Below are 26,596 nucleotides of genomic sequence, written 5' to 3' on the forward strand. Positions count from 1 at the left end.
TCTTCAACACTAATAGAGTATTTTTGGTTCTTTAGTTGGCTGAAAAGGGCCCAAAATATTTAGCTTGTCTACACAGTACTTAAATCTAAACAGTGCGGTCTATTCTAAAATTTCTCAGTCAAATTATTTTCTATTTAGCCTTTTAGCTGGATAAATTCCAACCCTAGAGTTTATCAATATTTTCATCCAGAGCTGTGGGAAGCTATATACCATCCTATTTTGTAAAATAAATAAAGAATCATGTCATGTTAATGACTATCAAAACAAATAATCTTTTACATATATCTCAAACTATTAGCAAGTTTTACTTGCCAATATTATCTGTGTAATTATCTTTTTTAATGAAAAGCAAAATGTGCAGGGAAATGGGAGGATATATATCTACTATTAAGTATATAGCTTGCTCTTATAGCTTCAATTGATATTCATGAACATTAACATAAATGCCCTGTATCATTAAAAAAAGAAACAGAGTTTCACTGAAAATTATGCATATTCAACAATGAGAACTCCCCTCTAAGGTTTCTGGTTTCCAGTGATATTTTTAATCATTGGAAAGGTCAGGAAGAAAACAACAGGCTTAGGGAGAAATATGAGATGGTGGTTGTCTCACTCCAGCTGATGATGCAGTCTCATTAACAAACCCAGAAACTAAAGGCTATAAATGATTATTTTAACATGTTTGTAGTTGTTCATAAGCTAAAGTTAAAGTGAAGATGAACCTTTTTTCATTTCATAAAATAAAATAAATTTCATCCTGAGTTGGTGATATTACAGTGGAACTTGTTAACATGGTCTTATTTTGAAATGTATTAAAGACAAATAGCATCAGTGATTTCCATAATTTAATTCATATAAAATTATACAATACAAAATTTAAAATAAATAATTCAATACATAAATAAACAGTTAAAGAAGTACTTAAGTTTATAATGTTACAATGCTTGAAAGAGGCCAATCACAATCACCAAGGAGATAGTCTCTTTTCAGGGTGGACATTTTGTTCACTACTTTAAAGCGAAGGGACCGCTGGCTGACGTCCTCCTCTGAGATACCATCAAAGAAGAAATCCTCATTGAAAATCGGATTACGGCTCTTTCTGATGACTGTGCTGCGTTGCTTCTGGACTTTTCCAGGGACCAGAGAGAGGCTGATGCTGCAGTTGATAATCTTGGAGTCTACAGACAGGGGATAAAGGCCCTCAGCACTGATCAGTCGAACTCGTAATCTTTGGTTATCTGAACAGTATTCTGCTGAGAGTCTCAGACTGCCATCTTTTCCTATGGGCACCATTCTCTCCTTCATTGCTCTCTCTCTGTGGAGAGTCAAGTCCATGGGAAAGATGGTGGGGGGTGCCAGGCTGTAGCTCCTGGGAAGGGCCTCAACTAACCCCTCTGATGCCCTCCTCATGACATTGGGGCTGTTGTCGGTGGAGCTGCCTTCATCTGTGGACAGGGAATTGTTCCTGGACACCATTGCCTTCCTCATGTTCCTTGACAACAGCAGTTCATGGCTCAGTGCTTTGAAGAGAGAAGACTTGGCAGGGCACCTGGTCAGCAGCGGCGAGCTGAAAGGAGAGGATTCAGTGGAGGAAGTTGTATCACTGTCCAGAGTGGCCTGCCAGTTTAGGGTGTAGCCTCTCGGGGAAAGTCTGGAGGTCAGGCTGTTAAGGCTGAATGAGGAAGGAGAGGAGGAGGGCAAGGTGGCAGGGGAGACCTTGGAGCACATGCTGGATCGACTCCTGGGCAGCAGCAGGGGAGAGGAGCCTGGATCAGAATGGAAAATGGACTCCTTTCTCCTGGTGTGGGGGCTCTCCAGTAGGGTGCAAAAGCCATAGCTGGTCTGGGCTTTTGCCAGGTGTGGAAGGGATAAGGCAGCCTGGCTCTGGGGATCTGCATTAGTGGTCTCCTCATCACTGCAGCCATCATAGGGACTCTCATCCACGCTTTCCACTTGAATAATATGCGGGTTAAACGGCTCATGAAATGTCACATCTGTTTCAGGGCTTGCCCTCCCACAGGGAGACACCTTAATAATACGAGCCGCTCGGCTCTGCTCCGTATTTTTCATCTCTTGCAGGGATAGGATTGTTGGAGGGATGCAGAACTCTGGGATGTTGTCAGGGGTAATGATATTAGGACAGAGGGAAATCCTTTTGGAGTTGTCAGCTTTTTCTCCCAACATGATGTCACTAATTTTAAAGCCGAGTTGTGCTGAGGGGATAGGCAGGTTTGATCGCTCCACTGACAAGCGAATCTTCTCCACAACCCACATGGGTCCTCTGGTAGGAATCAGGAAACTCTCTGTAAAATAAAATGGATGCTTGAGTTTGTGCATTGTCTTTTGAGATCAAACACACTTTCAAACAGTCTACAAAAAGAAACAATCTATGTTATAGTACCTACAATTGTTAACCTTAAAGAGAACATTTTTACCTTATATTTTAAAGATATGGAAAATCCACAAGGTTGTTCCTGGCAGGGTAGAATGATAGCAGTTGAGAGACAGAGAAGTTGTGAGGCTCTCTTGACAGCAGATGGAGGTTCAGCAAATCTGTGGCTGTTTGAGAAACGCAGGCAGTTTAAATGAAGTAAGAAACCAATCGATCTGACACACGCCTCCTGTGCGGCTCAAACAGGACCCTCCCTCCCTCTCCTCGGCCACTGGTTCCCATGGAAATATACAAACCACAACAGAGCTCACTGCCCCTGTAGCTGATGTACCATTGAGCAAGATAAGCATACTACTTTGAAAGTGAACAACTGCTTCTGAACAAACGGCAGGCTTTTAATACATGTGTTTGACTTTCCATTTATTCAATTTAGATTATGTCTAGGATGTTGCTCTGTGAATATAAACATGTTGTTTGATAAGGTAAAAAATCAGAGCAATTTTAAAACACTTGTTGCTGCCAATGTTTGAAGACAAAAGTTAGGAAACAAAGCTGGCCTCTTATATTAGGTGCAGGAGAATTTTTATTCAGGTCAGTCAGGTCTCAGTCTAAAAAGAGATTCACTGAAAACTAAAAACACTGAAAACAAGTCATTAGCTTTCCCCTGAAGTTTAAGTTGTATTAAAAAATGTGGCAAGTGCTATTGGTTGAACCAGGTGAAAATATATCTTTTTTTTTTCAGCTCTTTGTTTATCGGACATCAAGTAATGTAATGATATTGCAGATGCATTTTGCTTCATGAAACACATGTCCCCAAAACTGAGGTCAGCACATGTTCTGGCTTGGGAATACTTTGGATGTTTACTTGATTAAAATGACATCTTGGAGATTTCACCATTGGATGTCTGTATAATATGACTCTGGATTTGTATAAATGGAATCATCTGTTACATTGGAGAATTTAAAATGTGTCAGTTAAAGATGCAAATAAGTGCAAGTCACTGTGAAATTTAAATTAGCCAAAAATATAGTGCAATTGCAATATTGTTCTTTATTATAAACAATATAGGACCAATAATTTCTGAGGCAGATTTTTGTTATTACATTCATTTATTTGATAATGAAATAACAGTTTGGACAGTCTAAGATAACGGAAATTAAATTAGTCCATAAACACATTTCTTTTTATGTAGATCACCACAGAGACACAGAGATTGTATTCATTAATCACCCATCACTTTGCCATTACTTAAATCTTAGTGGGGCAGAACATCATTTCATTTAATCACAGTTCTGGTTTCTGAAATGTACACATTTTCATTAAAAAGAATAAAAATAACTTTCTTATCTTCCTTAGGTCCTCAACCTTTACTGACATGGTTGAAATGCACTTATTGTAAGTCGCTTTGGATAAAAGCGCCAGCTAAATGAAATGTAATGTAATGTAATGACACAATCCTATGTCAGTGCTACCCTCTTGTGGTGGGACATGAAGCAGCTGTATTGTGAATGATGAATATTTGACAATTTCTTTTAAGGTTTATTTTAAGGTTCATTTTGGTGGGCAGCTCTGGTGAAAAAATACAACTTGGAAATTACTGCAATCATTCAAAAACAAAACAAAAAAAGGGCTCAGAAAAAAAAAAAATTCTGTCAGCTGAATCTGTTTTTTGTGATCTGTTAAAATAAAAACATCAGTCTTTTTGTAATTTGGCTTTAACTGTCTTTCCATATTGAAAAGTGGTAAAATCCCAGAAAATAAAGATAAGAGCTCCAATCTGCACGGGACAAAGTTCAAGTGGAGTAACTTGGTTACCATGTGTTACTAGGCACTTAAGGACACAGTGATGTCAGTGCTAACCATATACTAGGAAGGTGTCCTTAATGGGGTACTTCTCAGAAATGTTTTCCAAAATGTTCAGGTCACATCACTAATTCAAGTGTGCCATCTGAACTCCTATATCTTGCCAACCAGAAATAATATAATACATTTGAGGTAAATTATAGCAAAAGAAAATATCAACACCATTTCTCCAAAACAATTATCTGACAGATAGGGGTACCTCCAAGCATTAAAATCATGAATGTAGTTGTTTTTGACATAACATGCATAATAATTGTCAGGTTAAAAAAAAAAAAAAGTAAGTTCCAAAGTTTACTGCTGTCTGGTTCTCACAAACTGTAGCTCAACATTTTCTGAAATTCTGAAGAGCAGAAGTGTGAGCAAACCGAAAATGTTCGAAATATACAGACTATACACAGTGCTCCAATTGGACCTGTACTCACTGGTACTTACATTTTACTATGTGGCTTACTGTAATCGGCCAAATGCAAGAAATCCCTGGTTCCGTTTCATATTAAAAGCCCCCCAGCGTTTCATACAAGGCCCAGCCATGTAGGCTACTGGGTTTTGAAATAGTCTTATCACTCTTTTACTGGATTGTTTCTTTGATTACATACATCTATGGTGTGAACATTTATAATATTTTTTAGTATTTCTTTATCCACTGTAGAAATTCAAAATGTAATAGCTACTGTATGTACTGAATCTTATACAGGCCGATACAGACGCCAATATATGAGCAAAGGACGCACTGGAACTGATTTCTCCATAAGCAGAGACAACCAATCAATCCTCTTACGATAGCCTATTTGAATATGAAACACAATAGCCTACATAAATAAATAACTAAACACTAAATATTGACAACCCTGTCCAAGCATATGTCTTCTTTTTCCACTGTCTGAGCCCGTATCCCTGAGCGTGAGTGCTTCCATATCTCCATTAGAGGGCAGTATATGATTAGAAAACAACGGCTGAGAGGGGGGCATTATTGTGATCGATACATTAAATAACCTATATCTAAAATGATTCAATAGATTTGCAACAAATCCTTATAAGTGTATCGCTTAAAATATATTTATTATGGATTCATCATTCATTTGAATAAAGGCCTCTGTGTAACCCCGCATTCCTTTAAAATCTCAAGATACGCTCTCCAGATGTTTGACATCTACTGCATGGTGCTCTGTTATCGTCAAATGTAGACTTTGAATACCATGTCAGTGATTTTGGGATAAAATGTGGACTTCTCGTACGCCGATGGTTGGGTCTTCTAACATGCTTTTGGCAGGTGCACTTCACTGAACAAATTCAAAGCATTTTCAAAATAAGAGAACTCAGTCATTCAAATCTTTCGTGCGTTCATCCCTACGCACGCATGCATTACATGGTTGTCAGATTCATTTTATCCTTCAGGATTACACATCTGAATCAATAACCCACACACGAGGCTTTAAATCTATCTTGATCTGGCTATATGTTTCTAATCATCAGGCACTATGCGTGAGTGTGACGCCGCTTCCTTTTTGCGGCGGACAGATATGTGGTCGTTTTTCGTTCTTTTTTTTTTTTTTTTTTTCCACTCTCCCATCTCTCTCCACTGTACGATAAACGAGGAGGGGCTTGATGCCGTGGAGGAGGTAGGCAGGCTGGCTGGCTGAGCTGACCCGCTTGCGGTGTGTGTCGCCTCGCCTACGTCCAAGTCAGCTCGCATGCGTTAACGAGTGAGAGACATCAGGTAGGATTTCGCCTTCATTTTTTTTTGTTCATAAGATGTCATCCGGTGCGTTTTAAACCCTGGCGCTGCTTGTTTAAGGTGCTGTCTCCCAAAAGGTCTCACTACTGGGGAGGCTTACCGCTCGGTGTTGGCTCAGCAGAAGCGCTGACAACATTTCATATGGACTTGCCTGCAGACGACCTTTTTCAGATGATTAGTGTGATGTTTTCCACTCTGCCGTCTCCTTGCTCTTCTTTGGATTTGACATCAGTCGATTTGCTTCATCTGATGCGTTATCATAAGACTGCCCAATCTATTTCTTCGCTTCGTATGTGACGGAAATTTTGACATTGACAGATAAGATGAATATTTGACTGACCTACTTGTTTGGCGTTGTTGCTACATGTTAAATATTTAGGCAAGCCAAATTTCGTGCTCAGAAGTAGGCTAAATAGAAAACTAATGCTGCTCCAGCTCCAACATTCTCTCTGCTCTGCAAGGAAATGTGTTGTACAGTAACTTAGACTTGACCTGAATGTTATCTGGATCGGCTCAACATCAAAGCTGACATTGACGGTGTGAGACTGTAGTGCGCATGCAGGGATGTAACCACTGGTGATTTACAGTAGGCCAAAAAAAAAAAAATGTAGGGAAGAGGATAATGCTCAGTATGTTAACGCTTGCGAGCCCCGATATGCTTTTCCCCACTGTTATACAAATCTGATATTTGATATATCCCAGAGGGAAAATTCCCCTGCCTGATTGCAGAGGTCAGAGTGCACATCGCCCTTATTTTCTCCAAGATGCCAGCACAGAGGCTGTGCATCCTCTGAGTGAAGGGCATGTCTATGAAGCCAGGCGGCCTCATACAGAAGCTTATGTGCTGGAGAGAGATATTTTTGGAGCTGTATGACATGTGGGTGTAAATGTTTCTTCAACACAATGGCTGGGGTGAATAGGTCAGAGAGTAAACGTATCTTACCATAAACGGTTTTAGGTTGTGGAACAAATGTATTAGTGTCGGACTGACTCACTATAGCCAACCACATTAGCTGCATGTCGACTTCTTTTGACTTACTTGTCTTCTGAAGAAGCTTTTGGCTGCTATGAGAAAGTGTTTGAAAAAAATTCCACCCCACCCTTTTACAGTAATGATAAGCTAAGTGTTTACTATGAGAGGCATCTTTGATATTTAGGGTCAGTTCAAGGATACTCGAGATATGTGTGTGTGTGTGGGGGGGTCAAAACTGGAGAGTGACATGTTTTACCTGAGTGATGTAATTAGAAAGGTTGAGCTGCCTCAGCATGATGCAGGCAGCTGTGATCCTGGATGGTTTTATACAGGAAGGCATCAGTGCTAGGGGCTTGATTCCAGCTGGTAGCACCCATCCTAAAAGTGCACTCCCTATGGTACTGTAAGGCACCATAAGTGTAGGATAAAAGCATCTGCCAACCATGTATTTGCAGTGTGTAAATCACCACTCATGCAAACTATGCAAACATTCTTCGATTTTACAGCATGTTTTGTGTTGCTCTTTGACTTTGTATCTACATGGGATCTCTTGGTCTTACTTTAAAATGTATATAGTAGACAGATAAATGCTGTTTGAGCTTTCTGAAAAGTGTGTACACTGTGTCCTAAAGCTCAATAGGTTGGATGTTGACGGGTGGAGACATCAGACATCAAAACTTGTGTTTTGATTCTGAAGTCTGTTTCAATTGTGATCAATCAAGGTCTTAGTCAGTGGCTGTACCTTTAGGGAAATACTGAAACAATTAAAATTGATCAGTAATGTTGACGATTAACCTTAATGCCAACATATTTTAATTGTCTTAAGTACTTTATCTATAGTCTATGCTATTATAAGGATGACTGCTCGCCCATTTCTGTGGACCCTGGAATATGTAGCTGCATATTTTCTTAAAGAGTAAAGTAAGCGGAACACGTGCATCCCTTATAGTGTATAGAAAAGGAGGTTGTTGAATGGCAGATTGCCAAAATGTGCCAAAAGAAAATAATCTCCAGATTACTAGTGCTGTAAAGGCTTTACAAATTGTAAATACCTTTTTTTCATATAATGGAACTGAGCTGGATTGTCAGTAGGATTAATGTGTTTATGTGTCGACTAGCCATAACAGATTTGCTCATTGTGTGTGCATTAATGTGTTTGTTCTGCTGCTCCTAGATGGACACAATGTTTGCAGCAGTAAGAGCAAATAACATTGTGCCTTTCGATATCTCATTTTGTGGAAATACTAAATCTCTGCAGTTGCACCTGTTGGTTCACAATACATGGGCCCTTTTGCTTGCCAGGTTTTGATACAGAAGAAGAGACCTTCTCAGTGAGTTCTGTACTGTTCTCTACAACACAGTACGCAGATATAATTAGATCACCGGACCACCAATGTCACAAGCTCACATGCAGCACGCATCTGCCAGCGGCAACTGACTGCTCCATCAAACAAAACACTAGATGCTATTCACAAGATCCAAGGTTATAGAAGCAGTGTTGGCCACTTTGTGAGCTTGTGCCAAAACATATAAGAAAACCTTTAAATTTGAAAAACAAAAAGTAGCACAGTTTTGTTGATCCCACACAGGTTTCATACTTTCTCCTATATAGGCTTTTAAAATATTAAATAGTAAAATTTCACTTGGCAGTGGTAATTAAAGCCAAGCACTATTATATGGTGCTTTTTCCCACTTAATGCCAGCTACTGAAGAGGCCATTACCCCAGTGATTTGTATTATGGGAATCTATTAGTAGTATCTCTGAGGCAGCAACTTTAGTTCACACTTTCAACTCGTTGCCTAATTTCCTGGGAACCACGTGTCAAACATGGTCTTCAAATGAACTGCATGCACTCATGAATGGCTTTTAGTCCGTGTTCTTTCAAATTTCTGCAATCCAGGAAGAAATATGCAATCCTCAAACTGCTCCATAAATCACAATAACAAGGTCATGCATTCCCAAGTTAGCATTTAAAAAAAAAAGTAAAGTGTTGAGAACAAGCAGTCGCTAAAGCCAAGGCCTCAACTGTATTTACGTTCTGTTCATTAGAAAGTGATTTTCCTCTCAGCTGTTGCAGTTGCTCTGTCATCAAAAATACATTCCTGGTCGGAATTCCCCAGGAAATGTTCAGTCAGAGGGTGGGAAGTAAAGGTTTTGAGGGTCACTGGAGAGTGTGATTGTTCAACCATAATGTATGAGTGTGTAGGAGGTGGAAACTAAAACACACCCCATGCTGTCGCTGTGACCCAGCCTTTGTGTTCTGTGTTTACTAGGGAAATAGATCGCCCCTATGTTTTCTCTCGCTGTCTCTGTGATCAGAGCCTCTTTAGGGCCTGGCCTGGCTCCAGATCTGTTTCTATAGAACAAGTAGTGGATGTAAAAACTGGCTGCCATTTTCAGACCTCCACAAGTGCATCAATCTGAAATCATAATTTATTGTATTTTTCCCAATAGATGAATGTCGCAGGCAGTCGATAAGAAAGCCATAATGCAGATGATTTTTTTTAATTTTTTTTTTATCAGTCAACGCTTGACCAGACTCCCAATTTGCTTCCAGATTTAAAGTAAGGTTGATCTCACTTTTAATTAAAGATTGTATGGGATCAGATTAAATTGGCTGCACACTTTGGTAATAATGGACTTTACATAATTACATTTAGAATCAGCACATCCACAGGTCACTCAGTTGTTGATCCAGCAATGTGTTGTATTTTAATATGGTTTTATTTTATTGTTTTTAATTTGCACAATGATTCACATGTACACTAATATAAATTTTTTGGTTTTCATTTTTGACTTCGGGTTGAAAGGCAGACTGCAGTTCATCAGGATTTCTTACCTCCCTTTTGTGATCAGATCAACTGAGCAGACATAAGTTGGACATCACAACATCTATTAAAACAAACCAGCAGTAGGTGAAATGGCACTATATTGAACATGATCCACACAAGGCTGGCAGTGATGGCTGATACAGTGCATACCAACTATTTACTGTACATGCAGTCTAAACTGCTGCAGCTGTACCAGTGATGCGTAAGCATACTAAAGAAGTGGGTCAGTAGATGCTGGCATGGTGCAGTTCAGGTCAGTGGCAGTCACAGCACAGCCTGTGGCTCTTCCTCATCAGCAGGTCAAATTAGATGGCAGTTTGAAGCAGCACATAGCAGGTTTGACTTCACTGTCATGCACACAGTGCATGGTCCCCAATTGGGTTAGTGGCATAAAAGAAAAGACGTGTGATCTAAGGGTTTCCTGAGCACCAGCTGTCAGCTTATGTAAATAACTGTCAACTTACCTTTGGCTGCTTTTATACATAAATATTTGAAAATCAAAAGGTAATTGATATTCTTCTACCTAATCGCTTTAGGCGTGTGTGTGTGTTTTGAGTTTTGGCTATTTTGTTCAAGTTTAATTCAGCAGTGAGTGCTTTTCTGAGTATTTGTGGTACAATTTTAAACATTTTTGCTGTTGTGAAAATTGTGTGATTGACTCATCTAGCCTTCAGTTTGTACTTGTAAGGTGACATTTAATAGGTGTGCAATGACTAAGACTTGATTTTGCTGGCAAAGGTATTACTGCTGCAGATACACACCGAATCTCTGTAGTTTAAAGTAAAACATATTTGCTGTGGCTTTACAGAGGAACACTGGAATGTGTAAGAACATGACCCACTCTACTTTAAGCAAACTGATTATCACTGGCAAAGATCATGTGATAGCTGTGCTAAAGATCATGTGATATATATAGCCTTGTCTGAAAAGGGGAGAGTGCCTGAACTAATACTCTTTTGTCTCCTAAGTGAACACAGTGCATTTGGGATTGCATTGCATTTGTGTGTTACTGTGTTTATGTCAGTATTTTTCTCTTTGTTCTTCCAGAGCAAACTGCTGCTTCAGACAGTTTATCACCTGGTTACCTTTGTTAAGTTATAATGGGTTTGTGTGCCCAATAAATACTGAATAGCCACTTTGTTGTAACCTGCCTAACTTCTCTATTGGCATCTTTTGCCAAAAACTTTTCTTTGTGAGAAGTATGTTTGAAGTTACACTCAAAAGAATATGAAGGATATTAAATTCTTCTTCTTCTTCTTCTTTTCAGTTTTCTGAATGGCAGCCAAATAATAATATTGCCAACTGTAATTACTTCTTTAAATACAATCCAGTTTATTTGTTCAGAGTTTTTTTTTTTTTTAATATGATGTAGTTATTATTCTGCTTTGGTTATGTTTTCCATGGTCACCTCAAAGAAAGCACATTAGTGGCATACTCTCACAGACTCTGACGTACGGCAGGTGCAGCATCGTGCAGCTGTGCCGAGTGGGGAAAAAAAAATACAGCAAGACTTCGCATCTCAGTCAGATGATCAGGGACAAGTTAGAGACAACTTATCTAAGCAGCTCTAAGACAGGCATCCAGATCTGTACACAGAATTCAAGGTGAGTGAGATGAAAAAAGAGACAGATGAAATTAATGAAATGATATTGCTGTTGAATGGAGTTGGAGATCTTGTTTTAAGGGAGCATTGATGAGGCAGTGGTTTCACATCAAGGTTAATTGTGGGCTGTCAGGGTCTTTGTGTGCATAGCAGCTGTCAGGCTGTTTTTGTGACTGCCTGGGGGAAAGGACTGCCCTGTCTGAAGAGCAGCACCGAAATTACTGCTATCCTCTGTTCTGATCCTCTGCAGGCTGAGAGGGTTGCTGACCAAGCTCTCTCTCGCTCTCTCTCTCTCTCTCTCTCTCTCTCTCTCTCTCTCTCTCTCTCTCTCCTGGCTCAGGGCTGTGTCGTGTCAGCACCTCAGTTCTTCTCAAAGAAGAACTGTGGACTGCTCTGACACACTCGTGTCAAAATTATTTAATATTAGCCTAGCGGAAGTGTATTTAGCAGCCAGAAGCTGTACATTGTCAGTGATTGTGTTACTGTAGCCTTGTATATTCAGCTCATCAGCAGTACAGTGACCTTCAGAGATTCTTTGGTTACCCTCAGTGGAAGACAATATCTAGGTTTACATTCATTGCTCTGTTTTTTGAGATGGAATGTTGAAGCTGAGTCAGGAATGCATACAGCAACTTTTGAGGTGTGAATTTGACCTGAAATTATTAATACCTCCCAAAAATCACTTACTTGGCTTCACTAAAATGAACTAGGCTAGGAGTCATAAGAAATATTTTTTGGATTAGTTGATTTTTTTTTTGTGAATGTATGGTTAAAAAAATGGTTAAATTAAACTCAGTCTGAGTAACTAATGACTGTATAATTTGACTAACTCTACTAAAATGCAGCATGAAGCACTGAGAAGACATACTGTAACACAAACATTTTACAAGGCTCCCACAGTGAACTATATCCCTTAAAGAAATCTCTGACATCCGTTAATTTCATAACAGCTACAGTACTCTGACCTCATAATGTATTGTTACAACCTTTGTTGTTATGCTGATCCTCTCGGTCAAGTGCAACATAATTCCTAAATTACTGCTGTGGGAATTTGTACACCTGGCCTGATGGTACAACATCTTTAGCAAGTGAGGAGATTTTAATTCAAGGCAGGCATTAATTATACAAAATTCTGATGTTTTATATTGTAACCTTATTTGTTAGTGCGCTGTTGTTCCTTGAGCTGAACAAGAGCTGAATATAAATGTTGACTTTCTTCAGAACACGAATTGTCTGGCAAATGGAACCGATGATTGATTTGATTTGAAACGACTGAGTTTGTGTTCAATTTCCTGGAACTATGTCAGCAGCCACTAACATGGGGAGGAATCAACATCCCTCTAAAGCAGATTACGATTGTCTTTCTTCAGTATGTCTTTTTTTAACATCATTATATCCATATATCTTGGCCTGTTTGTGACATTGCATGACATTTAATTCTGGTTTAGTTTAATATGTTGGGGAGCTGGATTAAACCTTCAGGAACACCTTCTGGATCTTGTGTGATTTTGTTTTTAACAGAATCATTGTAATATTATACAGTGTGATAATGAGCAAAAGCTAGCACACATTCATCTCTTGTAAAATAGTAGCTCTCGCATCACCTGACCTGTATAGATTAGAAGGAAAGAGAGTCCATGCTTTAGGAACTGTTGGTACAGTCCACAAAAATAACCCGTCATATCGTGTGTACATTAACGATTTGATTGTTTCCTTTCCAATATGCTCTCTTGTTTCCTCTCTATAGCTATTTAGTTGTGACACTGGTTTCCTGCTGGTGAACATGTACAAAGGGGTAAAACAGTGACTCAGCACAATGATTATGTTATTTATAGAAGCATTATTAAATTGAATCCACAGCTCTGAATCATGTTGTCAAAATCATCAAAACAAGCGGTCATTGTTTCAATGATGTCCTGCCTGTTCAATACAGAACAACATGAAAAGACTGGTTTTACTGTATGTAAGATGAAACATAATCTCGAAAATGCAATAAATAGGGCAAACATTCTCAGCCGACTGCAACTGCTTCCATGTTGTCACAGGCATCTTCCCCAGTATTCTAGCTCTAAGATTTGCTTTTTTATTTGCTATGCAATATTAATTGGATAAAGCCGTTGCTACATGGAGAAGGGAATGGCTCAGCAGCTTTGATTCCTTTACTCTAATGTTCTTTGTTGTCTGGTCAGACAACAGTTCCTCTGGGAAAAAAGGCTGCCCTCTGTGCTACCAGTATAGTTGATGTAAAAACTATAAGGGATTTTTAGTTATAAAGGGACATGTTGTGCATGTTATAAGTCATGAACACTAGACTCATTCAAGTATACAGTTAGATTTGGCACTCTTAATTTTGACATGTCAATGCATCTAGGAGAATATCATCAAGTTTGTCAAATTCAGCCGCAGTCTTCAAGGAACGTTAATAACATTTACAGTTTCAACTGTTGTGGTGCTGCTGGCGTCACAGCAGATTTGTTAACATCCCAATGAAATCCAGAAATATGTTTCATATTTCTCTCAATGCAGTTGGCATAAGTGAATGGGATGCTGTTGATCTGGATCTCCAAGGACACTGTGCTGACACATAGTACTTAATTCAATAGAATTTGAGAATGACTTACAGGCCTAGTATACATGGCTTTGCTTGTGTGCAAACCACAGACTGTATATAAAAATGGACGTAGCTTCTGGGTATGAGAAATTCAATAAATGTAATAAACTGCAATACCAATTAGGGCCGCTTGGGGTTTGCTCTAAAAAATATACGGTTCCACAGACTCCCATTCAACTTCATTCATGAAATACAAAGTCAATACATTGTTTTCCCGAAATTATTATGGTGTTGTTAGTTAAAGTACCTCCCTCTTGTTTATTTTGTTGCAGTCCTTCTGAAAGTAATCCTGTCAATAATTAGAAATTAAGTTTCGATCAGCTGCATTTTTTTGGAGTGTGTCGATTTGATTGACAGGGCTCGGGTGCAGTCAGGTTTCTTCTAAAGGTGGGCGGGGCCTCGTTTCCTTGTTTTTTTTTTTTTTTAATCAGATCGAGTCAGATCCACCACTCACTCCTCCCCAGCTCGTCCAAATATGGTCACTTCTAGTTCCCAACCACTCTGAACTAGCAAGATGGCGATGGCCAAAATCAGAACTTGAGGCTACATAACGGCAGTTCACAAAACAATGGGTGACAACACTGTTGGTTGCTGCTTGGTGTAAACAGACAGTTCACATACGGCTTGCCATTTTCTGTATATTCTGTGAATACAATACAGTATAGAGAATATATTAAATCATGTCAAGTGTTTTAGCACAAGAAATGACTTTCATGTTGTCTGCCTTTTCAATCATTCATTGTTCGACATTAATGACAAAATGCATCACTGAATTAGATTAATTAAACGAGTAGGCTCTTGTAGAATAGACACTTTAATCAAGTAAGCATCAAACCATTTTCACACGTCAATAAATGTGAATATATTGCATGCATTGTGCTGTTCCAAATATTTGTAAGAAAATATGTAATGCAAAAATCAGATAACAATCAGAAGCCTGAGAAAGGCCTTTTTATTAGATCTAATATTAAAAGTGTTAAAGTTGCAGACACAAATCTTTTCTTTGTCTAAACTGAGGTGCTGTGTAGAAGTTTAAGATGATATGGTGTTAATTTCTTGCCACTGCTACCATCTGTCCGGTCCACTATGTGGCAGCTGTTTGCTATTGAGTCTTCAGTTTCCATAGACACAGAGATTGATGGACCAGCAGCTAATGGAGGAGTTGCTACACACCCGCAGTGGACATGCTACACCTACGTGGCTATACCCTCGAGATGACACCCTCTCCTCCAGTCTGGTGGGGATGGTGTCATATAATGATGCCAGGTGCGTGTGACACTCTGAGGTCAAGAGTCACTCTAGTACTAATGACCACGACTGGCTATCCTCCTTTTGAAAACAGCATGAACGGGCTGATATGCTGCTTGACGCCTCTGGTAATTCTTCATTTCCTCTGTTTTTTTTTCCGGTGTGTCTCATTCATTATCCATGCTTTCTGCCCTTTTCATAATCCAAAATCAAATGTACTGCTGCCACATGTGGGATTATTGATGCTGTTATTTAATGACTGTCAGGATCTCTGGCATTTATTTGTGATCTATGGTCTATGTGAAGAGCTCGTACTGGGAAAAATGCACTATATTTACAGTTTGATTTGATTTCTCTATGCCTGGGAAAAGGCTGTCATAAATTACAGGAATCTCATGGAGTAAGGCACTGTGAAGCTTTATAAATTCCCCACTGGCAGGAGGGACAAAGAGACAGTGGAGGAGGCTGTGCTCTGAAAGGGCGATCTGTATGCAACTTCAGTGGGAGACAGCATCCTCGACTCATGGCACAAGCTCAGAGGCATTGCTTAGAATGTGGCTGGCTTGTCATGTAAGGCGGCTCACTCTGCTCTCTGTTAGCCTCAGCCTGGAAACCCTCCTCATTCACCCTCTCTTTGTATAGATAAGGTTTTTCATGATTGCTCAGGGTATTTAAGGAGGGACTGCTCAGTGTTGCTTGTAGAAAGATTCCTGAGTTTATTTTTTTCCAGCAGTCTTTTAGCGACACTGACTATTTCAGACCAAGAGCATGATGTGCTGCCAATATTTTCTGCATACAGCAGGCCTGCGCTTCCCGCATATCTCAATGACATGGATTGGTCTGTCTGCCTCCCTTTGGTGCAGAACCATGGGACTAATTGAATTACACATCCCCCTCCTTAGCTTCTCAGTCCCACGGGAGTGCACAACTAATCATTTGGAATCTCTTTTTTTCAGAAATGGGGGGGGGGGTTTGTATCAATGCCTCTCCTATGATCAAGCAACTGTATAGCCTCTGTCATTAATTTTTCCATAACATTTCCATAGCTAGGATTAGATAACGGCGCTCCAGAAGGTCTTTAACCTATTGACCTCCTAATGTTGTGGTTCCATCACAGCTGGTGCTCACATGTACCCCGAACAGTTGCACTGTTGTCCTATGAATGAAACGTTAATTCAAGGTGTTGGTTAAGTGGTTGTGTTTCTTTGTTTTGAAAGGTGTGTGTAAGTATATTTCATTCATACATTCAGAGGATATTACAAACTGGAATATTCTTGGGAAACAGTTAGAATAATAGACCTGTTCTTGCCCCATGATATGGAGAGGAGAGTACTAATGCCCAACACTGTTAAATGCTGTGAAGGATAGTGAATAATAAGCATCGAACCTAATTAAACCCATTTTACTTAACTACTCTAGCATATGTAAAGCATCATCACCAACAACCAGTGCAATTTAAACAATCTAAATTGTGCATAGAGAGGAAAAGCAACACAGTGACAAATTAACAATGAAATTTAAATCATAATAGATTTTTATGTAATGCATGCCTTGTGATTATTAGTAATTAGAGGTCATATATTACCTGGTTGTTCAGCTTTCAGTAAATATACTTTTTATTTTCTTCATTTTCATAATAAAAATCCCATATGCTGTGAAAATTAAATGTCAATCATATTTTGTACAGCATGACTTTGGATCTAAAATGCTGTAGCACAGAAACTATTCTATACATCAGAGGGTAAATTGTTTGTCTTTCTGTGCCCTTTGTTAAACACTAGTAAAGCTGTGTTAAAACACAGGACATTGGGTGTCTCTATCATCTGGTATGGACCCTTCATCTGAGGTTCTTTTGTTGTCATCCTTTTCATAAATCAGATTTACTGCTACATCTGTAGTGCCCATGCTAATGAAGTAACACCCAGTGCAGCGACACGGCATTGATTTCATTTCCTGCCTCTTTGCCTGCTCCCCGGGTAGCTAGATGGAGATTACATGACGATGTCATATAAAAGGAGAGATTAAAGAATCTGTATCCAACTGCAGTGTCACAGCTGTGTGCTCAGCCTCACAATTAGATACAAAAGTTGAGGAGAGAGCAGCAGAGATGGCGCTCAGTACCAAGGGCTTCCTCTCTTTTCCTACAGAGGGTTGGAGTTTAACTTTTTGTCTTGTTAACCCAGACTTGATGTGAAGGTTTGAAGGTTGTTGTCTTTTCTCTCTGTCTCTCTCCCACGCATCTCTGCCAGTGAATCGGATGATGCTACCCCTGTCAGAGATCTGCGGGGAGGCAACGATGAAATGGATGGGTTGTCCAGTTATTATAGAACAGAGGAGGGCACAATTCATTGCCTGCCTGGATGCTTTCCGGCCTTTTAAAACCATGTGTTCATCCATTGTGCTCATCTTTTCCTGTCAGGGATAGAATGTCGAAAAAAAGGCTGGACAGAATGAAAAAAATCTCTTACTAACTATGGGTGTATTTTCAAATAAATTATTTGACCTTTTCTTGACTTTACATGACACAATAAAGTGCGTTGTTTAATGAATGCAGTGTTTTACAGATGCAATTCAGTCGCCCAGTCAAGTTTGGAGCAGATGCTTTGGAATGCCTTCAGTACATTTGAACATTAAGATTTGGAAACTATGCTGTCTTGCTTCGAGCACATCGCTTGTTTTACATATTGCAAATGCTTTAAGGCTTTTATTTTTAAACTGCCATCTCTCACTTTGATTTCCACAGTGAGAGATGCTATTATGTCTCTGCAATCATGTGCTCCATTTGGAAAGTGTCTTACCTCGTGTAATTTCAACCTTTAGTCCACTAAATTGCTTTAAATATGCGTTTACATTTAACAAGACATGGTGAAATTATTAGTCTGACTCTGCCTCCTCAATCAAAAACAATGTAATTCAAAGTGCTTTACAGGTGACTGACAAGCTGATAAAAAACAGTCCAAATGTACATGGTAAAACAGTTTTGACACATGAAATATAAAAATTGTGAAGAGCAATGAGAATACAGAGAAAAAAGAAAATAGATGAAAGTGAACAGAACATTTTAAAACATGAATACGATATAATTTGTGATCAAATAAAATGATTGCATTTCTAATCTAAAAGGTTCAACACCTTCAGCTGCGCTCAGATCCTCAGAGGCTCTTCCAGTGGGTCAGATGTTAAAATCTAAAAGCTGTGTCACCAAAGCTAGTATGTACAATTCATCCACTAGGGTTGTCACTATTTCAAAAAACTAGTTGAATAATTGGAAATTAAGACATAATACGTTCAAATTAATTTACAGTTTAATTATTCCCTATCTTTGACATTCAAATAGGAGATTGTCATCCGTATTGCACACTTCTCCTTTTTTGCTCCTGAGACTACTGAGCGCATTTTCTCCCATTCCAGGATGATAGGTTTGTAGAAATAATATTTTAGACAAAACAGCCAATTAAATCTTCGTGGAGACCAGTTCATTCTTTTAATTACTAACTTTATGGATCCCCAAGGGAATAACGCTGCATGGAATGATAAGCTGATAATGCTTGAATTGTTCTTCAGAGTAGATCAAGAGATGAGTAATTGTTACACCGTTTTGAAGAGGACATAAACTGAAATCAGGATAAATAGTATGTATAGGATAAAATGCTGATGTTTAGCAAAGGTAGATAATCACCTCTTTGATGTGCTGTGTGTGAAGGGTTTTTTTGTTTCTTTGGATGCCCCAGCTCTTTGTTATCACCTGGTGTACTTTTTTTTACTCGGAGTTCAAATCCACACGCTCTCTTTGTGGCAGATGATTGCCATGTCCTGATCTGTGCCGCTGCTGCGTTTGTCATTTCATGATAAATTGCCCAAAGCTGTCAGGGAAAATCACATGTAGTCCGAATAGGGCGTGGATAACGTGCAATTTTTGGAGGTGTTGTGTTTAGTGCAGATAATGAAATGTTATTATAGTTACTCAAAAAGCAGAAATAATAAGTATTCAATTTATCAGCTTGCCCAGTGCCCCCACTTAAGTAATTAGAAGTCTGTGTCAGCATTAATGAGTTGTGTGCTATGGTGGCAGAATTCATTGAGCCAATTAGTGAGTCTCTGAAAGCATGACACTCAATGGTGAATTGCTGAGCAATACAGTTGGTTATTCCATAACTGACAGCAATAAGCAATATGCAGCCCTGAGAATGACTGTTGGTGTGCAGATGGTGACAGACAGCCACGTGAAAATGTAAAATGTATCATCATAATTCATTGTGTGTCACCACATAATACAATAGACACATGAAACATGACGTAAAGTCTGTTTTGCTGCATGTGTGTGCTGGGAAAATCTGTTCAGCTGAGTGGGCAATTAACTTTGTATCAGCCAGAAATCAGGAGCAGATGATGGGTGTATGAAAGAGAGTTTGGTAATCCTCAACATCAAAGTCACTTTCATTTATAGTCATCTGCATTAAGTATTTGCACCCTATAGTCAATGCCTCTAAATAAGCTGTTCAGTGCATACTGTACAAAACGATCTGAGACGGATGGTTTCTCTGAAGTTAGTGGAGAAAATGTGTTTTATAAAATGTATCCTGTATAAAAACAAAATATGAAATAAGTAGTGGACTGACTGCACAGCATGACTAAAAAAAATAGTCTAGCATTAGATTAACATGACGAGCAAGAAGTTGTTTTATTTTTCTGTTCTTGCAGTAAAGCAACAGAAATTCATGTTGACTGTATTGGTCTTGATGCAACTTACGGAAAGACTGGAGAACATGAATGTGATGAGGTGTAATGTCACTGCAAACGTGGCCCCACTGTAAGATCTCAGGGGTTGAATATCTTTTTCTGCGAACATCACTGCTGTGGAGAGTCTGCTCCGTGCACCAAGAATCCTTTTCATTCCCTCAGGATGTGTCATTGACCGCTCACTGAGTGGAGGTATACCAAAATAGAGAAGAGCTTTTTTTTTCCTGAAAGCTTTAGGTTGCACTAACCTTAATGTCACATACCGTCTCTGGACTTAGTTGTGTGTCACCGCATAATACAATTGACACACAAATAGATCTTTTTTTTATGCCTCCACACCTGCAACAGCCCAGAGGCATTTTTTTTCAGTTTGTTTGTCCCATCCTCGTGAGCGTGATATTTCAGAACCACCTTAAGGGAATTTCTTCAACTTTGGCACAAACATTCACTTGGACTCAAGCATGAAGTGATTCGAATTTTTTTCTATTCAATTTTTATTCAATGCCATAACATAACACAATCTGGGATTGTGAATTTCACATTTGGGTGTCCCCCTAAATATCTGTGATGATTGTTTAGATCTTTTGTGCCGTCGAGTTGAAGATGTGACGCATCTACATTTTAGAATTACTATCTTTTTTTACAGCAACAACCATAATTGAAGCATTGTCTACTTGTCATGGCTGCAACTTTGTGTTTTATCAGAATCAGCTTCATTGACCAAATTCCTTCAAAACTCTTCAGTACATATATATTATGAGTCTGGGCAGATATTGGTGTAAACTTCTACTTGACTGGTTGATGGAGGCAAACAACCATGAGGCAGTAATTCTAGTTCGTGAACCTTTCAGAAATCATTTTCCTCTTTTGGAGGATAGGGTAAAAGAAAGCTGCAGAACTTGGAGATAGTGATTGGTGTAGTTCAAGGGATGCAGTGTACACCAGTACCGTGAGATCTGTAGATCGTTTCCAAATGGGCGTCAGTCAGTAGCTACTTCCATTTTTGCTTGTTAGTATCAATCAAACCCCTAATAGCTCTTTCAGGAAGCAACCTGTGTATCTTTATATAGCCCATACCAAGAACAGCTCGGCTCTTATCTGAATCATTGCAGTTCCATGGATCTTTAATGAGCACAGCGTAAGCCATAAAGATAATTTTTCTTCCTGAACAAGATACACTCGACTGTTCTTGTCACATTGTCCTTTGTCAAATCCTTTGTCCTCAACAGGCTGAATAAAAGACTTAATTACACTCTGACTGAAGAGAGTAAAATAACTGCCCCTGTGAAATATACTGGATGTTGGTCAAAAATACCTGCTGTTTATTTTTAAACAAATGAGGTAAAATCCTTACTGAGGTTGAGCACTTGTGCAAAAATTTTAACACTGTAAAAAATACCAAATATTATGAAAGTTACGAGAATGCAGTGACTGCCGAGGACCTCCAAAACTGCTGTTTCAAGTAATTATGCACAGTAACTCTGAAAATGGCTAATTGTGCCTTAAACTTGCAATCTTTGTTCTTTCCTGGTATGGCACAGTATGTTCTTGTGTTTTTGCTGAAGTACTGTAATTAAATATGTACACTTTCAATTCCGTTTTCTTACTACATGAATATTAAATTGACTACAGGCTTCTTGGACATTAATTATACAAATCAAATAATAAACTTGAAGGTTTGAAGCGATCTGGCCTGTGAGAAATCACCAGGTTTTTTTATATATATATATATATAAAATGTACTTCTAAGGAAAACAATGAATTTATCAGTGTCAGTTGTTTAAGCCATAAGCCATTTGTGTGGTTGCATGGCTTGATACGTCTAAATGTAATGTGTGTATACCATTTTACATACCAGACAGTTAGGGGAATGTTTGATTTTCATGTTCCTTAAAAGCTGTTGCGTGTGCCCGGATATCATGACACATGGTAACCCTGTAGAGAGAGTCTGCTCAGTGTTCAAACCTTTAATTGGTATCTGTAGATTATTTTTAGATTGGCTAAGAATAATTATTCAAAGAGTAAAGGACGACATTGCTGAAATCATTATTTTTGAGTTTATATGACTCAAATAACCTAGTAAACTAAATTTAGAATATATTAATATGCAGAAGCTGAGCTGGAATGTGTTCGTCATCTTTCTCACCTGAGAAATTTGAGGTCAACAGAATCTACTTCAGGAGACTTGATAGGTGGCTGTGGGCTTCTTTATGCAGCAATTTCACCCAAGGACAGTATTGTTTTTTGGCTGGCATCCCTGTTTTTGGCAACTTTTCACTGAGTCACCTCTTAAACCTGTTTCACAAACAAATTGCGTTTTCCTCTCTCATCCGTTACTCCAACGCTTTCTGGCTAATGAGCCATCTACTGTAGCTGTAGAGGGCTCGAGCCTGATGATGTGCTTTGCATTCAGCTGGCACCGAGAGTCACTGAGTGAGTGAATGAGTGAGGGAGTGTATTGTGTTTGTCTGCATCCACATTAGATGTTGTGCATCCAACAGTCTTTAAGCTCATTACAGTAATCAGGTTAAAGAGAGGGGAACTGGGGAGTGCTTGGCCTACAGCATGTTTCCTCTGGACTTCCCCAGCGAGACGGAGAACCTCTCACACAGGCTCCAACTGAGCTGGTGGGACCCAGCCCTGCAGACGCCTGCTCCTAATGATCGGCTCCTGCTGCTTCTGTTTGTATGAAACCCACACTGGGGTATTCAACTGCACCCATGCTGTCATAATGACCAGCTTGTAATTGTAAAGCCCATTTAGATATACACCCATTCTTTCATGAGTTCCTGATCTATTTATTGTGGTTCATACTAACACATTTACTGAGTAGCAAATCCTGCTTTCTGCAGTTTGCTTTTGGACAGCAGAAGCATCAACAATGAAGCACAGATGAAAAACAGATGACTATACTTTAGTTTGTCTTCACAAATCTACAAAAATAGCACAGTGAAACTGTGACTATTTACAGTTTTAGCCTGACTGTATATGAGACTGTTCCTTCTTGTTTTGAAGCTTGTCACAAGCTGAGTCACAAAAGCTGTGATTCAGCAGTAATGATAGTGATTTTACTGCATTTTGCCCCTCCCGTTTGTATCTTTATTTATTTTAAATGTTTTTTCAGTAGTGAAATATCTTCTGAAATCCACTCAGTCTTTTTATTTGGCCTCATGAGAAACAACAGAACAGTTCAGTCGAAGTGATTCAGAAACAGTTGATCTGAAGTAGTTTTTTTTTTTATCATGCATTGGTTTCTTTTCCAAACTGCACTGCTTATAAAAGGGCCACTTTTTTCTCTTCGCAGCTGACAGAAGCCACCTGACCTGGGAATTGCCCAAAACCAGGGTTGCTATGGCAACCAGCAGATGTAGAGCATGAAATAGCCAGCCTGTGAGTCCTTAACTAAGTATGGCAGCATCCTTTACATGTTCCACTCTGCATCATGTGGCTCCCCCTATCTAAACATTGGGTCCGGCTGCAAGTGTAAGCCCAGAGGTATAGTGCAGTTCCCCTCTGTCCCCATAGCGCTGAGCTGGAGGTGTGCACAAAAAGACCGTCAAGTAGTCAGTACTGTTCTCGCCAGTTGACCCTGTTGCCAAGAAAATCCTCACTGTGTATGGGTGGGTGGTAAATTGACCAGATGTTTCTGAGGCAGATTTAAGCCAGAGATGTTTGTATCGAGTAATTAGAAACATTTTTAGTTTAGGGGTGGAAATCCAGTTAGAAGGGTGGGAAAAGAATAGTCTACACCTCTACTCATATGGCAAAATCCAGACTGAACCTTTTCTTTTGCTTTCAATATTTAAAATGCTTTCTTATAAAGGAAGAGCTACGAAGAGCACCCTTTTGTAGAGCTACGAAGTTTCTATTAATGTTGGGTTTTTTTAAACTGAAATTTGCTGTTTTCTCAGAAGGACATTCCTATTTAAATGGACAAGTAAAAATGAGAAATGCATATTGTAAGTAGCACCTCTTCTCACTTTGGGATTACAGAAACAAGATATACCATAAATACCATGTTGCATTTATGCTGTTGTAACATTCTTCAGAAAAGTTCCCCCCATTTGTCAGCAGACCTGCCCACAGCCTCTGCTTGAAGAGCTTTCTGAAGTGTACAGTATTTGTCTGAGGGCCGCTTGTTGTATACACCTTCTTCAGCCAATTTAAACATTTGACTCTCCAGTGCTTTTAGTCCTTGCTGAGAGAACAACAAAGCTGTGAGGACTCACACAATGATACCGCACTTGGAATGTACTCCCAAGTTAACTGAATAATGGTGTTTTTGCTTGTTTGGGTCTCGTACAGTTTCTTTCAACTTTTATCGTTCACTCTAAATGTTGACCGATCATTTATCATTTTGTGAGGGAACACATTCCAGAAAGCTGTTTTGCTAATTGACTGGAGGGAAAAGGTTCTCGCTTAAGCGCTTCCCTTTGTACAGTCTGTGTCTGCCTGTTTTTGTATGTGTATCTTCTTCACTACGCTGTAGGGATCAATGGACCAGTAGGCAATATTACACAGTTTCTCATTCTCGCAGTGGAGCGCTCCACACAAAATGTTACATGAAGTTCCTCTGCAGAACCTTTAACAAAGCAGCGAAACTGAAGTGACACTTTCACAGAAAGGTATTTTCATCTTTCAGACACGCTCTATCAAAGTGAATCAACGTCAGCTCCCTCAATCTCTTTTACTCCTGAATATTTCCATGTACTTGTGACAGGATAGCTGTGAGGCCCTGTGGATCACGCCACAATAGTACAGTCATGTACACAGATAAAGCAGCCTTTAATATTGTCAAAGCTCTCGCTCAGACCTTGTCTACTTGAAATTTAAAAGCTGACTTTAGCTGAAATCTTATCACTGCAGAGTGTATCCTACATCCAGATGACCATGGAGGAGGGTTGTGGCCCTGCACCTCAGGGCAGAGTGGAGGTGGCTGCTGCGGCTGTCCAGCCTTATATGTCCAGGAAAAGGTGGGCACAGCAGCAGTCATGGCAACTGTGGTCAGAGTTGCTGATCTGGAAACAATGGGCCAACAACATGGCCTCTCCCCGAACCTCCTCTCATGCAACAACATAGTCTCACTGACCATCAACAAGGGATTTTATTGTTACAAAGACCACTTTGATACTGTTATAGATTGCCATATTAGTAAGGGATTCCTTTTGTAATGCTCCACTGAGTTTTCAGAGAGTACAGTTGATAACACAAGACAATGTGCAAGAGAAAGTAATAGGAACACTTTACAACTAAGCTGATATGCCCCCTTATGTGTCCCTAGCTAAATGTTTGGTTTTGCTTAAATAGCCAGAACAGCAAATCGCCAAGACTGTGAGTCAGAATTCTTCCCTTACAGCATGCTAGAGGATATAAAACGCTGATAGAGTCCTTCAGTGTATCACACTTTGGAGCGAAGCCAGCATATGTTCCGTTCCACTGCTCTTGATACTGTAATCAGCATGCAAGTGGTAGTAGGCAGTCGGCCACTGAAGTACGAGGAAGAGACTCGGTGCTCGAGAGGCAGCGCAGAAATGAGATTGGAGTCATCTGATTTGGAGGATATGGTACTCCAGGAAGAATATACTGATCATAGGTTTCAGACGGTTATCTGATACTCATGTTTGCTGCCCAATACCGGGTAATCCTCATTTGATGTTGGGTGTATTTGGAGTCTGGGTGTGTTGCTGTGTGTGCTGTCATGCAGGCAAACTCCCATATTGACCTCAGCCATCTTCTACCTATTGTACTGTATCTGCCTGTGCTACAATCTCTAACATTAGCTCCCACATGATTTATTTTACAGTTAATTAAAGAGTGTGTTGTTCATTTTTTACAGATTTCGTCAGAATCTCTCAGATAACGAAGGGCTCTTTGGCAGACGGCTGCTGCGAGCTTCTTTTCTCAGGAAAAGGCTGCATCAGTTTGGTGTTGTTGTACTGTAGAGAGGGAGGAGGGAGACTAATGTCGGGGTACTGAGAGTGGGATTGGCATCTTAATTGTGACCTTTGTAACTGTGATGCAATGATTTCGTGAGCTGGTGCTTACATATTCCTCCACTAATTACTGTCACATCTGCAGAGTCTTTTCCTTGCTACTCCTCCCATAGCTGTCTGTCTACATTTGATAAAATAGCATTTCAATGATGTCATAGTGTATTGCTGTCACATGATTCTGCTATCACAGTGCGTAGACGAGGAGAGAGGGGAAACACAAGGATTATGTCTCCCTAATGGTTTGAACAAGTGGCTGAAAGAATCTATAAGAGGACACTGTCGCTGATGTGGTTTGACTTTGCTGCCTTTAAAATATCTCGTGTTTTCGGTAGGTTGTGTACTGTGTTGGGTGGATTTCTTGCAATGGAAAACTATAGTGCATTAAATTGTTAATGTAAATTAGCTCTGTGAGTGTCAATGTCGTGTATAAGGCTATCAATTTACACACTTAGCAACTGCTGAAGGTCACAAATTACAGTTGAGGGTTTGGATTTGTCTGTGATCCCCCATGCATGCTTATCACCCGTCAGAAAAAGAAACGTGGATTTATGAGAATGTGGTAATGCTGAAGTTGGCCAAATCATTAGATGAAATAATAACATTAA

At 39.5% G+C, this 26,596-nt stretch overlaps 2 protein-coding genes across 5 annotated transcripts in view; one reads left to right on the top strand and one right to left on the bottom strand.

The window, feature by feature from the left end:
• Positions 1–927: 927 nt before the first annotated feature.
• On the bottom strand, positions 928–2,489 carry c2cd4a (C2 calcium dependent domain containing 4A). Its single transcript, XM_069708730.1, has 2 exons — positions 2,436–2,489; positions 928–2,303 (listed from the first exon to the last, which is right to left on the bottom strand). The coding sequence occupies exon 2, from the start codon at positions 2,272–2,274 to the stop codon at positions 928–930; it is 1,347 nt and encodes a 448-aa protein (XP_069564831.1). The 5' UTR covers positions 2,275–2,303; positions 2,436–2,489.
• A 3,378-nt stretch (positions 2,490–5,867) lies between these two features.
• The window catches only part of tln2b (talin 2b), a 74,399-nt gene continuing 53,670 nt past the window's right edge, over positions 5,868–26,596 (top strand). For all 4 annotated transcript variants that reach the window (XM_069708655.1, XM_069708651.1, XM_069708653.1 and 1 more), the window contains exon 1: positions 5,868–5,973. The gene's annotated coding sequence lies outside the window, so the exon portion shown is untranslated. The remainder of the gene's footprint in view (positions 5,974–26,596) is intronic.

The sequence above is a fragment of the Brachyistius frenatus genome, unplaced genomic scaffold, assembly GCF_029030835.1.
Source record: "Brachyistius frenatus isolate BFR_SWC_R1_liver_20210118 unplaced genomic scaffold, ASM2903083v1 Contig_77, whole genome shotgun sequence".
Lineage (NCBI taxonomy): Eukaryota > Metazoa > Chordata > Actinopteri > Embiotocidae > Brachyistius > Brachyistius frenatus.